We start from the raw sequence: 16,608 nt of genomic DNA on the forward strand, positions 1-16,608 counted from the left end.
CCGAAAGCCCATACAGCAAAGAACTCCACCTGCTAAGCAGGGAGCTTCGGCAGCAGTGAATGTAGCTTTCCTCCCCTGCCTCCCCTCCTCTCCCTACACCTACTATAGCTACCCTGAACTCAGGGAACCCACACGTTTTCCGTATTAAATCAATGTCTAAGGCAAACAGAGCCATGCAAATGCATCCACTCCAGACTTCAGAGTCCGAAGAAAATGCGCGCACAGTCTTAGAGGAAAGCAGAGGTGTGAATCTTAGGTGTCATCTGCTCCAGAATACCTCTGCCCCAAACAGAATTTCAAACGGTTCAAAAACATCCTTTAACCACTGCCTGGGGAGTATATTTCACTAACAAAGCATTGTCCTAGCTTTTCAATCAAGGCACAGTGTTATGAATCCTGACAACAAACATGGGCCCAAGCAGAGTCAATCCCACCCACCACTGGCTTCCACAAGCCAATCAAGAGGGGACTAGTCCACAGCTGTGTGAACACAGCTGTCAAAGTCAAACACCAGCTATAAAAGCCTCCCAGAAGACATATCTGTCTCTCCCTGGTTCTCACCAGGAGGGGCAGCACTCATCTCTAACTAGGAACTAACCAAAGAGATAAACGCCAGTCATCTGGCCAATTTTAACTAAAAGAATAATTTAAAAGTGGGATCAGAGCAAAGGTTGTTACAATTAATATATCCAACTTGGCAATAAGGATTTCATTTAACCTTTGATGGGATCTAATGAATGTGCTAAAATGTTTTTTGAAACATAAAATGCTACGTATTTCCAATAACAAAAAATATATTTAAATGCTTTGAGGTTATTTTATGTATATGTTTTGCCGGCATGCATGTATGTGCACTGTGTGTGTGTGTGCCTGGTGCTCATTAGGTCAAAAGAAGGTATCAGGTCCCTTAGACTGGAGTTACATAGGGTTGGGAGCCACCACGTGGGGGTTAGAATGGACCCTGGGTCCTCTGAATGAGCAACCAGTGCTCTTAACCACTGAGCCATCTCTCCATCCCCACAAAGATATATCTCACAACTGGGGACAAGTTTTCACAGATCTGTGAGGCTTTTGAAGGGGCAACAAAGGAGCACACTGTGATGTTTTCCCAGAGTCTGTTTTTCTTTTTCGTGTTTGAGTCTTCCAAATCTGAGTCAGGTAAGCCAGGGAACAAAAGAGAGAGTTTTAGGGGGAAGAAGGGTCCTTAAAGTTTATATAACCGGTTCCTTTGTTTTATGGATAATGGGATGAGAGTTTGCGCTGTAAGGTCTTTTTACAGTTAGAGCAGAAATTATTTACAACCACACGCCTTTCTCCCTGCTCCATTCTCCTTTTCCTCACCGACCCCTGTGTGCTTTCCTAACGGGAAGGCTTGACCAATCAATCAGACAACCGAGCAACCTGAAATTCTCCTCAATGCATTCTGAAACTCAGGCTGAAGACAATGTAGAGATTGGGATTTGGACATTATCTCAATAGACTATCTGATCTGTCACATTGAAAAAGAAGATCCCAAATCACATGCTGTCCAAAACAAAGTTTGCACTGTGTTAATTTTCTAGAAACCATCTCCACACAGCCACCACACAGCAGCTTCTGTTCAGAACGCTTTGTTCTAAAGCCCTGGGGAGAGAGTGAACACTAATTTCCTCCTTTCCCTGTCCTTGGCTGACCGAGAAGATAAACACAAACAAACGTGCAAATCCTGACAGATGTGAAGACTATCATGTCCTGTCTTTTCCCAGGCTCCTTCCTCTCACTTTTTCCGGTCCCTAGCCCCAAGTGATCATGATCCAGATAGCCTCTAAGCTGAAGAACCAGTTATTCTGTTTACCAGCTGACCACTTCACCTGGTCTTGGTCCCTTACCTACCACGCAAAGCACCTGTCCCACTTCTGCCCTGCAAGAACTCTGCGTGCTCACGACTCTTCCTTCTCTGGAATAAAGCAGGTGCACTGTGAGGCACCATCTGCAACCCTCTCCAACAGTGGGCTAACGTGCACAGGCACCCAAGTGCCTCACTCCAGCCTCTGAGAACTCTGCTCTGCTCATGGTATGGAGGGAATGTGGCTAAGCTTATAACTTGAGGGCACTTGTGGATCCCCGGATCCAGAGTCAGGAGTCCTCCTTACTCAGTGACTCGCCGCCCCCCCCCCCCACCAGTCCAATGGGCTCTGTCCTTCTTTGTCCTCTCTCTTACATTGGCTTCTCGACACTGGAGACATTCCTGACACTCGAGTGTTCTAAGCGTGGTCTGGTGTGTCCCCTTACTTGCTCTATGAATCACACTGCATGCTTTCTACAATAGTATCAGTGTCTTCAGCTCAGAGCCTCCCGAGACAATCTCTATTGAAAAAAAAATGGATGTATGTTTGAAACCATTTTCCCTGCATAATGCGTTCCTGACAGTTAACTACTAGTGTTTTGTGTTTTGTTTTTTAATTACAACTTGGGGCAGGGGATCAACTAAAATAAATCTTCCTCCCATTCTCCATTTTTTCAGAAACACTTCCCCTTTGAAGGCCACTACTATTACTAGCCTGTGATCTACCCCGCCTGCATGTGTATCTGCATACATATACCCCACCCAGGGTTTTTTGTATGTCTTTTTATACAATGGGAGCATGAGTCATTACCAGGGCACATGCTGCTCTGTTCCCTCCCCTACTCCTTGCTTACGCTGTACCCAGAGATCATTCTAGATACTTACTACAGTCATGTTTGCTCTGTGGTTCCCAGACAAGTCCCAGCTCCCACTTTCTAACCTAAACACTCACGGTCATAGCATCTTCTGAAAGAAATGAGTGGGAAACCATCTGCAGAGCTCAAGTATGGACCCAAGCACACAAGAATGCCCAATAGATGTTACTTATTAACATTCTCTTCCCTGGATGGGCTCAAGGAGCCTGGCCCTTCATGGCAAGTACCTTGGGGCTACAGAACCGCACCAACACAAGTTCAAACCCTGTCCTCAGACTTCTTTTGACAGGTGCATGGTACTGGACACAGTGTGCATTCCTAGGTCACTTCCTGACTACTGGAGATTTAGGTAGTTACCATGTGCCTACCACACAGCCTGCTCCTATTAGACAGGTGAAGTTGTTGAGCTTACTAAGAATTCCTTGATTCAGAGCCCTGGTACCGCCATGTTGTTTGCACATTCCACAATGTTGTCTCCCCTCTTTGCAGCCTTGGGCTTTGTCCTTTGTCTGTTCTCTTTCTACAGTCTGCTTGAGGGGAAAATGCACCCAGTAGGACTAGCAACTAATTCCTCCAAGTAGGGAGGCCACTGGGCACAGAAGGAATGATCAGTTAGGAGAATGTGGGAACCGTCAGGTGGGCCCCTGTGACAAATGTGCTGTAAGAAGCTGTTTTCCAGCTCAGTCATAGGAAATTTGGGGGGGGGGGGGCGGAGGCAGGGACAATGCACATTTGAAGAGAACTTGGAAAGGCAGCTGGCAGGAGGGAGGAGTGTTTAGTGAGGACAAAATTTCAGTGTTGCCAGAGAACACTGTTCCAGAGGACTGTCTACGACACCGTGGATGTGTTGGGTTGCTGAACTTATGAGAGCTGTAAAAATGTTAAACTTAATAGTATGTGTTTTCTTACCACAATTCAAAGAAATCAGTCTGGACTAAAGGCTACTCTAAGAATCAGGAAGCCATTAAGGAGTACAAGACCTAGCCATGCTCATCCCAGCACTTGGGAGACTGAGGCAGGAAGATCATGCGTTCATGGCCAGCCTGGAACCCTATCTCACAAGGGAAAAAGAAACTGAACAGCGTGTGTGTCTCCTCCTTTATAGTCTGTTAACATTCAATCTTGTTCAGTGACCTGAAAGTTCCCAATTTTCTTCTCCATCCCCAATCCCTCATTCTCTGCTGCCCACAGCCCCCTAACAGCCATACTATCCTTTGTATGACAGCATCATAAGCATAAAAGTCAAACACTGATGGGTGGATTCCGGAAGGAAACTAAAGTGTGCCAAGCCTCCATAACGCTCAATAAGATGTTCAACTTATTTGGAACCACCGTCTCCAGGAAAATAACCCAGGAGGCAGGGTAAATATCCCCAATTGCCAGATGAAGATGAGGCTCAAGGTAGTGAAGTGCCTTTAAAAACTACACACTTTTATTTTTGTTTTGTTTTTTGAGACAGGGTTTCTCTGTGTAGCTTTGTGCCTTTCCTGGATCTCGTTCTGTAGACCAGGCTAGCCTTGAACTCACAAAGATCCTCCTGCTTCTGCCTCCCAAGTGCTGGGATTAAAGGCATGCAGCACCATCGCCCAGTGCTACACACTTATTAACATGAACCTCTGAGGCCAAATGCGGGTTTACCAGGTCTGGATTCCTATATTTACTAGATCCACAATGCTTTGGGTTGATGACACACCTTGGATTGATGAATACCCTATTCACACAGCTTCCTTTTTTTCTCTACTTTATTATGAAAGATCTGATGGCCATTCACTATGCCAGGCTTCTGTTGTCTCACACCTAACACACTCACTACACAGATAGAGCACATGTCCAATACATGCCTTTCTTGACATGCCTCTTCCGCAGTCCGGAGCTACACTGCAGTCAGTGAAACTGTTCTTCATTGCATCAAAGCTTTCTCTAAATCTGCTGCTTTGGATGGACCTACCTCATGTCTCCAACAGACACACCAGTCAGCTACCTGCAGGTCAATCATGGCCCAGAGCTATGGCAACATCTCTCTCTCCCTGTAGTTGGCTGACCAACCTACTAATAACAAAGTGTTCATGTCAAGAGTGATGGAGTGTTGGAAGGAAATAGATTCTCCCAGGGATCACTAAAGAAACCCATTGGGAGCCCCAAGACGGGGCAGGCATCTCATAGCCATGTGGTAGATCAGCCATTTACCCCAACTCTTCCAATCAGGAATCCCAAAGGGGTAGTCAGTCTACAAACCAAACCCATCACCCAGATTTAACACATAGTTTTCCTAAATGAAATAAATCAATTACTAATATTTTAAATTCTGAAAAGTACACATAAATATCCAGGTTTTATGCTTCCCACAACACTGAAGAACCATGAATAAATAATGGGTCTACTCTGCTGCCACAGCTGAGGCAGTAGCTGTCTGTTTGCATGCCCAGACCAATAATCCTCACATCCTTTTGGTGGTGGCATCCATGGCCCCTTCCACAGAGCCTGAAGAGTAATGACATCATCTTGCTTTAAAAACATATTTTATGTGCATGAATATTTGCCTGCATGTATGTATGTATGTATGTGTACCGTGTGCATGCCAAGTGTCCACAGAGGCCAGAAGAGGGCATTGGGTCCCCTGCAAGCAGAATTATAGATGGGTTATAAGCTGTGTGCAGGTACAGGGAACTAAACCCTGTCCCCTGCAAGTGCAGCAAGTGCTCCTAACCACTGTGTCCCTTACAGCAAATTCTGGGCTCTACCTAAATATTCTGTCCTTATTGCCTGCGTACAGTAGACACTTCTCACAAGAACCCACCTGCCTGAGCTGCCAAGACCTTATCAGAGTCCGGGCTGTGAAACTATGCGTATTTCCTGCCCGCCGCCTCCCTTCCTCTCCACACACTGGGGCTCTAGCCACAGAAACGGCTCGGATTTGCGGAATGCTCTGGCTGCGTGCCCTGGCACTGAACTCCTCTGGGTGGGGCAGCAGGCTGTGGGGTGCAGAATCTTGACTCTGGAATGTACTTCCTCATAGAGGTGCCAAGGCCTATGCCTGGCAGATGCTAAACACAATGACCTTTAAGCTACCAGACAGTTATTATTTCTGACTGAGAGGGGAGTCCAAGGCTCTACACTCACGGAGAGCTGGGGTGCAGGTTAAATGGGGGAGTCGTCTACTCAGACTGAACTGTTTTCTCTTCCCAAGGAATAAAAGAATGTCTTCTAAGGTAAAAGGTGGTGCATGTAAACTAAAAACACAAACTAGCAACAACCATCTCCAGTCGATGGCTACTTGTTAATTACACAAAAATGTCAAGTGAGAGGTGGGAATATATGCTAACTGCAAAAGCTGTAGTTCTAAGACTTTATTGGGTGATCACACTAAGAGGACTCCGTCTATAAACAATAGTAGTTGGCCTTATTAGAGTAACAAAGAATCTATGTCTTCTCTAAACTATAACTCCACTTCTGCCAAATACAGGGCAAGTCCTTAAAAAAAAAAAAAAAAACCCAAAAACCATAGTCTCTATTTTAAAAATTGTTAAGCTTCGTCTGGTAGGACAGTCCAAGGCTACCATGAACAATTTATCAAGACCCTTACCCAAAACAAAACATTTTATTTAAAAATATTATTATTATGCTTATGTTTTAATTCTGTGTAGGTGTGTGTGTGTCTGTGTGTAGCCCTGGAGCTGGAGTTACAGGTGGCTGTGAGCCACCTGCCATGGGTGCTGGAAACTGAACTCTCATCCTCTGGAAGAGCAGCAAGTTATTCTTAACTGCTAACCCATCTCTCCAGTCTCCCAAAATAAAAATCGAAAAGAAACAAACCTGGGGATATAATTCAGTGGTAAAGCATGTGGTCCTAGGTTCAATCCTTAATACTGCCAAAATAAAGAATCAGCTCCTGCCATTTCAATGATGAAATTTTTCAAATATTTAAAGTAACTATATAGCAAGGTTATTTATTAAGGTAATAACTTGTTTCCTTTTAACCAGTGGAATTTAGGCTTTTTCTTCTTCAAGTTCTAGAGATAAAATCCAGAGTCTGTTATACTTTAAACTGCACTGTATCCCCAGCCTAGTTTTGTTTTTTTTTTTTAAAAAAAAAATGTTTTTAACAAGTAAGAACTACTGCTCTTTCCTGGCCGGTTAGTGGTGCCCGTGTCCTAGCAACAGAGACATCTGTGAAGGGCTGCGCTGGAGAAACCAGGCTGGCGAGGTGGATTCTCTGGGCAGCAGGGATTCTAGGAGGCCTTTCTGTAGACCTGACCATCTCATCTGTGTCAGATCAGCTTCACAGGGATGGCCCTCCTCCACAGGGCCTGTGGGGGCTGGAGAGGAAAGCACACAGTGATCACTGAGGGTGAGACTAGAGGGCTCTCCTCAAATATCTGCTTCAACTTAGAACCCCTCCCCACCCTCCTTCCACAGCAGTACGGCCACTGGAAGGCTGCCCTTGCCAGGGATGGGGGTGATCCCACACCTATGTGCAGCATTAATTAGTTACTTTGAGTTACTAATCTGAAGCACAGGATGGTTAGCCCGATGGGATTTCATAAAAAGATATTACATAAAAAGAAGGTACAATATGTTAAACTAAAACATAAGACCAGCCTTTAGAATACTAGAGGTGTATGCTTAAGACCCTGACTTCACTGAATTACTATGTGACTGCAGAAGCTCTCTGGGTGACCCAGTTTTCCTTGGCTGTACTAACTGTAAAGTGTGTGGGAAATGTCATGTGCTGGGGTAGGAAGTGTCTGACACACCCAGCCCATATTCCTGTGCCTCCCAGGGAAGGTGACATCCTGAGTTAGAAAGGCCCTTCCCAGGACAGCCTGGGCTCTTCTCCTCTTCCCTGCATGCTGGATGCAGGTCAAAGCTTTATCCCGGTGCCTCTGTGACCACCTGAGTACAAAATGCAGGGTTGTGTTGCCTTTTGGAGTCCCTCAGGTGTGGCAGAAGTGAGGCAAACTCAGTTAAAATTCCACCTGCCCCATGAAGCATGAATAAGCCCCGAGAGACCAGCTCACAGGGGATTTTAGGCTTCTTTTGCCCCTTGCTTCTTACTTAAGTAATAAGTAATACATCCATTTCATGTGACTGTCTCAGTGTGTTCTAACTCAATGGACTCATGACAAGCAGTAAAATCAGTGCACAGCAGATTAGCTCCACAGTAATCCTGACCCAACTATTTTTGGAGTCTTAGGTCTCCTTTCAGTGAAACGGGGATTATAGTATGGTACTCTACTGCAAATTTAAACCACAGTTTATATTTGCCACTACAGAATCATCAAAAAGGATGTGTCTCCAAGACCAATGGGGGAGGAGATCGAAGGCTGAACAGATGAAAATGACTTGGGAAATGGTAAATCAAGTGCCATTCCTATATCCAAGAGTCCAACAACAAACTCACTCACTCCCTTCATGGCCTCAGTGTGAGGCTAGAACAAAGGAGTGAATGCCAGAATGATCCATCAAGGTGGGCTTGGTGGGAAACGCCTTTTAATCCCAGCATTTAGGGGTAAATCGAGGCAGATCTCTGAAATCCAACCTGGTCTACATAGTGAGTTCCAGGATAGCCAGAGCTATAAAGACTGACTCTGTCTTAGGGAGGGGGGGGAATGAGGGAGGGAGGGAGAGAGGGGGCTGGATGGGATGAGATAAGGACAGGAAAGGAAGGCAGGCATGAAGGCAGGCTGACTACACCAGCTCTCACATAAAGACTAGATGTTGATATTTACTATTAGCAATTCATTTCAAAGAATAAAGCAGAAAGACCCAGGAAAAACGGGATCCTATCCCTAAACAGAAAGCCCTCACATCCTTATAGCTCCTAGGACCATGTTTTCCTCTGCTGTAAAACATAAATATACTTTCTCCCCCTGGGCCCTGCCTTCCAAGGTTATTATGAGGCTTAAAATAGGTGCTGCATGTGTAAGGCTTGGACAGGACCAGATGAGGCTGGAGAGGTGTTCTGCAAGAAAATTCTGTGAGCTTTGAGCACCAAACATTAAAATGGCCTGATTGGGTGGCTTTATTAAAGAAATAGTATGTACCAGCAATGCAAAAACTCTAAACAACACAATGTCCACCAACAGAAAAATAGAAAAACTGATTAGCATGAGAATACATACTCAGACCAGAAACCAGCACTTTGGTGTTCTGTATATAAAGCTGATAAGAAGAACCAAGACCCAAAAGAGCACACACCATGATCCAGTCACACAGCATTAAACATATACTAGATAAACTAACTTAACTTGCTCAGAAAAGGGCTATACCAGCAGGAAAGTCACAGTGTGAAAATTAATAATCATCTTTTATGATAGTTCCATTTCCTCTGACTGGACAGATGAGCTGGTGACAGCATGATTGGTGAACTGCTTCAGAATTTTGAGCACTGATGGTCCAGTTCAAGTTCATACGTGTACAGACACCCATGATCAATATGGGCGTCTGCCTATGATTTCATGTACTTCTATTTATGTTTCATGATAAAAACAAAGAGTAGTAATAATTTTAAAAGGCTGTTCTGGGTTCTGTATAATTATTTCAACAATGCTTTCTTATTTAAAAAAAAAGACTTTTATTAAAAGTTATTTCAGTTCAGTCTCACATCCACTAAATTAGGAAATTACTCACTTAAAACTCCTCCAAAAACAAAGTATACTCATAAGGAAATAAAACTCCTCCAAAAACAAAGTATAATCATAGGGAAGTCTCGGCTACTTCCAGGACTGCTCTGTCTGCTTATTGGTAATTCCTGATCAATATCCAGGTACGGTGAGCAAACAAAGAATCCCAGCACGTGGGTGGTGGAGTAGAAGATCAGGAGTTCAAGTCCAGCCTTGTCTACAGAGTCCAGACCAGGCTGGGATGTATGAGACCCTGTTCCTCCAAAACACAGAAAATAACAATAGTGATGTTAAGTCACAATAGTTATTTGCGGTTTGAAACTTTCCAGAGTCACACTAAAAATTCTAGTATTAGAAACAAAGGGGGATGGCCAAGTGACCAAGGCATCTGCCATACAAGTGTGAGGACATGAGTTTGAAACCCCTGGTCCCAAGCAAAAACGCTGGGTGTGGCCATGCACCTGCCATCACTGTGTTCCTGTAGCAACATGGAAGGCAGAGTCAGGACGATCCCCAGAAGTTCACAAGCCTGCTAGCCTGGTATACACAGCTATAAACAACCAAAAAGAGACCCTGTCTCAAACAGGATACAAAGTGAAAACCAACACCCAAAGTTGACCCAACCCCCATGTGTGCAGTGCATGTGTGCATACAGTCATGTACACAAATGTCAGCATATACATATACACACATGCACACACACACACATCATGCACTCAAAAGATAATAAAAAAAATTAAAAGCTTATGTAACTGTAGTCACCACGTAAGCACATTTTACACACCAGCCTAAAAGAAATTGCTAGATCATTTGAATGCCCGGGGGTTGACTACTTACCAGCTGGCTGACTTTGCGCTACCCTCTTGGGGTACGTCTTGCTTCGACTTCTTGCCACGTGCTGATTGGGCCGGGGAAGTTGGATAGAAAGATCTCGGCTCATTTGCAAAGCTGTCCTGCCACTTGAAAATGTGACATTTTGATTAGCAAAAGCAAAACCATATGGCCACAGAATTAAACAAGAGTCCAGTCAGAGTCTCTTGCAAAGAAGAAGAGGAAGAACGAGGAAGAACAGTACAGATGCAACAGGACACAGGCACATAGAGGTTTTCAACTGACAACCAAGAAAGTAGTCCTAACCTGAGGGAGGGGCTATGGCAGGTAAAAAGAAGAGCTTGCAGAGGGGCCGGGGATGGGATGATTTATCAAAGGTTAGGTTTATGTTTAGGTAGGACAAGCAAGTTGTAAGGCGTCCCCTGCAATAGAGCAGTGTGATTTTTGTCTCTGAGCTCTGGTACAGTCAGTCATTTATTATATCCCCTCGCTTAGTAAACCATGTGTCCAGAAAGAGGGAAAACAGACCTAGAAGTCCACATGGGGTTTGCTTCTCTAGAGATCATGTGAGGATATGAAGCCCAAGCTTCCTTCCCTGAGCTGGCATTCTGGTTTAAATCTCTCTCTTCTCTTCTCTTCTCTTCTCTTCTCTTCTCTTCTCTTCTCTTCTCTTCTCTCCTCTTCTCTTCTCTTCTCTTCTCTTCTCTCCTCTCCTCTCCTCTCCTCTCCTCTCCTCTCCTCTCCTCTCCTCTTTTCTTTCTTCTTCTTCTTCTTCTTCTTCTTCTTCTTCTTCTTCTTCTTCTTCTTCTTTTCTCTCTCTCTCTCTCTCTCTCTCTCTCTCTCTCTCTCTCTCTCTCTCTCTCACACACACACACACACACACACACACACACACACACACACACACGGTTTATATGTTGAAGGTTTGGCTCCAGCCAGTGGCCAATATGAGAGTTGACTAGGTTGTAAAGTTAATCATCTCAGCCATGGGTTAATCCATTGGTCAGTTCATTGCCCAAGAGATTGCTAGAAGGTGGGGCCTAGTTGGAGGAAGTGGGTCACTGAGGTGTGCCTTCTGAGTGAATATGAATAATATACATATGGACCCAGACCTATCTGTCTCCTCTCTCTTCCTCCTTCCTGACCACCACCCTCTTTACCAAGCATGAGATCATCAGTGTCTCCCACCACAGTCTCCCACCACAAGCTCCCACTGCCATGACGTGCCACCTCACTAGGGACACCTCACTAGGGACCCAAGGTAATGAACCCAGCTAACCTTCAGCTGAAATCTCTGAAACTCTAAACCAAAATAAACCAGTCCTCTTCTAGCTTAGAGGGCTCTATGTACAAAGGCTCTTTTTTTGAACAGCTTTTAAAAAATTCCATAGAAAGACAAGATTCTGCCAGGCGATGGTGGCACACACCTTTAATCCCAGTACTCGGGAGGCAGAGTCAGGCAGATCTCTGTGAGTTCAAGGCCAGCCTGGGCTACCAAGTGAGTTCCAGGAAAGGCACAAAGCTACACAGAGAAACCCTGTCTCAAAAAACAAAAAACAAACAAACAAAAAAAAAAAAAGAAAAAAGAAAGAAAGACTAGATTCCATTATTACATATGGTTTGGAGCATAAAGATCAGGTCTACCTGCTCCAGACTTCCTCCAACATCACAAAGGCTTGGATAGTGTGTACCTCACTTCACAGAGAAAAAAACATTTGTTATAAAAATATAACTAAATGTGCAGACCACTGGGATATTTTATAACAAAATTATATTTTGTTATTCAATTTTTCTTCATCATTTCTTTCTCAGGAACAAAGTAATAGGAAAATAACTTCCCAAGATTAATAAGACTTAGGTCCAGAAACGTCACCTAATCTACTACAGGCTATACAAAGATCCAGGTTGAGAACAGCATTCAGACTCCCCATCTGGTCAGTACCAATCAGTCTGCAGGCACGGAGGAACAGAACACTTGGCTATTTGATTTGAAATGCCAAGCCCTGTGGAGAACTCTGATCTGCCTTCTTCTAGCCTTTGAGACTGTTTTTGAAGATCTCCACAGCCCCCTTTCATCAGCTGTATTAAACTATACCCCTCCTTACAGTATGCTGTTTCTCTGTGGTTTCAAGTAGTGGGCATGCACTTCTGAGATTCCCCACTTCATATCTCCTCACACCCTGGCACATCCATCTTCTCTATTCTGGCTGGCAAAGTCCTTGAGCATCACAGTGAAGGAGAGGGAAATAACGGGAGAGTTGCTTGGCTTCAGAGAGCAGATTTGCTGTGTATACGGGTCCTTAGCCTAATGACTTTCCCAGGGGAGGGCTCCAATTTCTATCCTGTAATTGAGGACAGGACACCTCTTTGGTGGGCCCCTGTGCAGATCAAGTACAGGGTGCCTGGGAAAGCACCTGACACCACGGAGGCAGTCCTGGGAACGGGGTCTCTTCCACACTCCATGAAATTTGAGAGCGCCTATGGTTTTCAATCCTAGAAGGAGGATGCCTGCTTCTCGACCTCCTCCAAAGTCAGGCAACTCATTCTTTCAAGGAACTCAATAACACTGAAGAAGAAAGGCTAACTTTCAAGGGACTCCACAAGGAGATATCAATATGTAACAAAATACTTAATCAGAGATTTAATCAGTCTTCATTTCAGATTACTAGTCCCTCAAAATAAAAACAAAAGAATCAAAACATCAGGCTTCAGCTCAGTCCTCTTCCCAATTTAATTTTGAAACCTGATTGTCTCACATCACTTAAAATGTTTGATTTTTTTTCCTTCTTAAATCTTAACTAGTTTTCCTAAAAGATGCAAGAATCACCCTGGCATTCTGCAAGCCCTAAGGCAGAAAAGAGAAAGACCAGAAAACTGTCTTCCTTTCCATACATACACATCATAAGAGCCCCTACAAACACACACACACACACACACACACACACACACACACACACACACATGCATGCGCACGCACACACACTCACACATTCATACATAATCACACACACACACACACACACACACACACACACACACACACACACACACGCATGCATACACGCACATGGAGGCATCCATATTCACACATTGCAGCCCTGAGACACAGCTCCATTGCTACCATATCTCACAGCCTGCAAGAGGTGACTGGCTATTGTGCTCCAGAACAAAGAGGCAGGCATGTGATACTGGTTAAAAGGATGTTAGTTTGCCAAATCTTACCACTAAACAGTCTACATTAGTGGCCACCCAGCAATCAGAGACCTGTCCTGCCTGACCTCTGACCAGACAGATGAAACACCTGTCTCCCACAAGTGGCATAAAGTTAGTACTTCTTACATACAAATAAATAGATTTGGGTTTCATTAAGATTTACCAGGCAGTTAACATTAGCCATGAAATCAGAGCGGATTTAGCAGAACGTCCAACTCTGCAAAGGTTACATTTAATTGCTTTCTTGGAAAAATTTTATTTAATATGCAAAATCCAATATAAATAATTTCTAATAATAATTCCCAGTAGCCACAATATTTGCATTTCAATAAACTTGAGAAATCAGGTATGGCTATATTTGCAGACACCAACTAACTCCAGCATATGTTAAACAGCATGATTATAATTTTAATCATCTAAGCGCTAATAAGACAGATGCCTTTGCATTAGCTGCAGTCTGTTGACAAGGAGACAGATTTAAGCACTTTCTCTCTAGCCTTGGCAATACCATGACTAGGAAAATAGCACAAGAACTGGGTATTGACTGTTCTTCTCAATGCAAGAGTGTATACTCCCTTCCTAAATATCTCATAATTATATTCTCATCTAAGGAAGATTGCTGAAAATCTGAAGGCTGAATATTTACATATCGACAAACACCTTCATACAAAATCAGAAGTACCTAGAATAAATAATTCTTTCCTTGTTGTCACCAAGTGAGCGAATGCTCTACTAGACACCACATTCCAAGGAAGCACCGGACATCTATAGTTGATCACTCTCAAGAATTGTCTCTCGTCTCAGATGTAAGACTTCAGAGTGAGTCGTTAGAGAGGAATTGAAATCTGGCACACTGCACTCTTGCAAACATGACTTCTTCCATCTTCTGTGGAAGCAGTTCATCCAGTGACGTGCCTAATCAACTGATGGAGTAGTCTCCCATCTCCCAGGTGGCATTTCCGCACCCTGCGTGGCTTCACTGGGCCTGACAGCCTGTCTCTCTGCCTAAGGAATGCTGCATCTCTTGGAGGGCAGAATGCTTACAGCTGAGTCTTTGTATACCTGAGGCCCTAACAGCATTCCTTAAACATCACAGCTCTCCACTGAACAGGAGGAATTGGAACATAGCAAATGCGTTTTCAAAATGCGGAGCCCACTCTCACTTTTAATGCAGATAAGAAAGGCGCCTAGCTGCCTGGTGGTCAGGTTTTCTCTCCACAGGCTGAGAATCCTGGGTCCCACTTCACTGCTTCCTAGTGAGGTTACTGTCAGAAGCCCCTTGGAGTACCTAAGCCTCAGTTTCTGCGGTGTAGATAATATCACAGAAGACGGTGACAGTTAATTGAAGCAAAAGGAAGTATTATGTAATAAAGGCAATATGCCCAGCAAAGTTGATATGAAGTAAGCATGACTCTAAGGAGGTTTATATGTATGTAAGTTATGTATGGAAAAGGATGTTTTGATGTAGAATATAAATTGTTCACTATGGGATCAACTTAATATTCTAACATTACAACCAGTCAATTACGATCCAGAATATCTGCTTTGTTTCATAATCACAGGACGTAATTGGAAATAACCAATAATTACAGCAAAATTAAGTCCTGAATGTAATAAATCCTACTGTGCTCTAAAAGCCTGTAACTTTACACAGCTAATGGAGATATTAAATACATTTAAAACTGGAAAGTCATTCCTGTCAAGAAATATTTATTTATACAGTACATTGGCACTGCTGGCTGTGGGGGGGAGAGGAACCCACATATTTCATTATGCCTGTATGTAGGTAACAGAATTAAACATTTATTTACATGCACAAACCCCAAGTGGGTGGGGAGATGCCATTTACCTGTACCGATGCTTGTAACTTAAGGACCCAAATTTGCTGAGTTTTCTTGACAATGAATTTGACTCCGTTTCTGGCATTCTAATTAATTTTAAAAAGAAAAGCAAAGACTTGTAAATACAAGCACTTATACAACATGTGAGCACAAAGCTATACAGAAAACTATTTAACAGAGATAACCAAAATATTTTACTTATTCTACATACTAGGAGGGAATAATAGCTATTAATTTTGAAGATTTATTTTTATTATGTGTGTGTGTGTGTGTGTGTGTGTGTGTGTGTGTGTGTGTGTGCAGGTGCCCATGAAGGCCAGAAGAGGGCGTCAAATACCCTGGATATGGAGTTAAAGGTGGTTGTGAGCTGCTGGGACAGCAAACTCACTGAACAACTGGACCATCTTTCCAGCCCCCAAACCATAACCAGTTGCTTTAACCTAAATTGGAAACACCAACTCACTCATACTTTCTGAAGTTCTCTAGGAAATTCTAATGGTGGTTCACATTCCTCTTTCTTCTGTTATCTTGGAAATTCTGCCACTGTTCTCATTTACTCAGTGAAGGCTGAATGGCAGCAAATCACATCAGATGTAGTGCTGGCTCATTCTTTCTGCACAACATATTCCAGCATTTCCCATTTGGGGGCACTGTCCACAGACACCACCATGGACAGATCCTGGGCCCAGGGTCACGGCTGTGGGGAAAGCTCAGGCTTCCGGGTCACCTCTTCCCCTCATAGACTAGTATAAACTGTACAGAGGATTCTTCTTTTCTTTCAAGACAGGGTTTCTCTGTGTAGCCCTGGCTGTCCATAGACCAGGCTGTCCTTGAACTCACAGAGATCCAGCTGCCTCTGCCTCCCATGCTGGGACTAAAGGCATGTGCCTGCCTGGCAGGATTAACAGTCACTCTGTAATAGTCCAGTCTTGGGGAACGTGAAACAATAATAATAAAAAAAAAGAGTCATGATGTAGAAAGCACACCTACAGAGCCGAGTGTAAAGGCACATACATGCCTGTCCCAGCCCCTCTGAGACATCTCATGGGTACTTCAACTGCAGTGTATTCATAGCAAACACCAAATTTCCATCCATGTCACACAGGTGCTACAGAACTCTGAGCTTTTTACATACAGTTTTTAAAAAATTTTCCCTGAATTGTTCTCACAGTGTGAGCAAAGATTATCAGTCTGTACATAAGTACGCATATAGATGTACCACATGTATGTGTATATATGTGCGTGTCAATCTGAACATAAGTACATATGTAGATGTACCACACATGTGTGTATTTATGTGCATTGATGCAACAAGAAAATGAGGAGCTGAGTAAAGAAATGTTTCTACACTCACAGAGCAGAATACTTATTCCGAACATCAAACTGTAACAGAGGACCAA

The 16,608-nt window shown here is 43.7% G+C and overlaps 1 protein-coding gene across 4 annotated transcripts in view; it reads right to left on the bottom strand.

Annotated features, from left to right (window-relative positions):
- Epb41l4a (erythrocyte membrane protein band 4.1 like 4A) overlaps positions 1-16,608 on the bottom strand; it is a 204,375-nt gene that overhangs the window by 48,748 nt on the left and 139,019 nt on the right. For all 4 annotated transcript variants that reach the window (XM_036204697.1, XM_036204698.1, XM_036204695.1 and 1 more), the window contains 2 exons: positions 15,217-15,294; positions 10,161-10,282 (listed from right to left, as the gene is read on the bottom strand). In XM_036204697.1, the coding sequence (XP_036060590.1) occupies positions 10,161-10,282; positions 15,217-15,294 (200 nt within the window). The remainder of the gene's footprint in view (positions 1-10,160; positions 10,283-15,216; positions 15,295-16,608) is intronic.

This window comes from Onychomys torridus, chromosome 13, assembly GCF_903995425.1.
Source record: "Onychomys torridus chromosome 13, mOncTor1.1, whole genome shotgun sequence".
Classification (NCBI taxonomy): domain Eukaryota; kingdom Metazoa; phylum Chordata; class Mammalia; order Rodentia; family Cricetidae; genus Onychomys; species Onychomys torridus.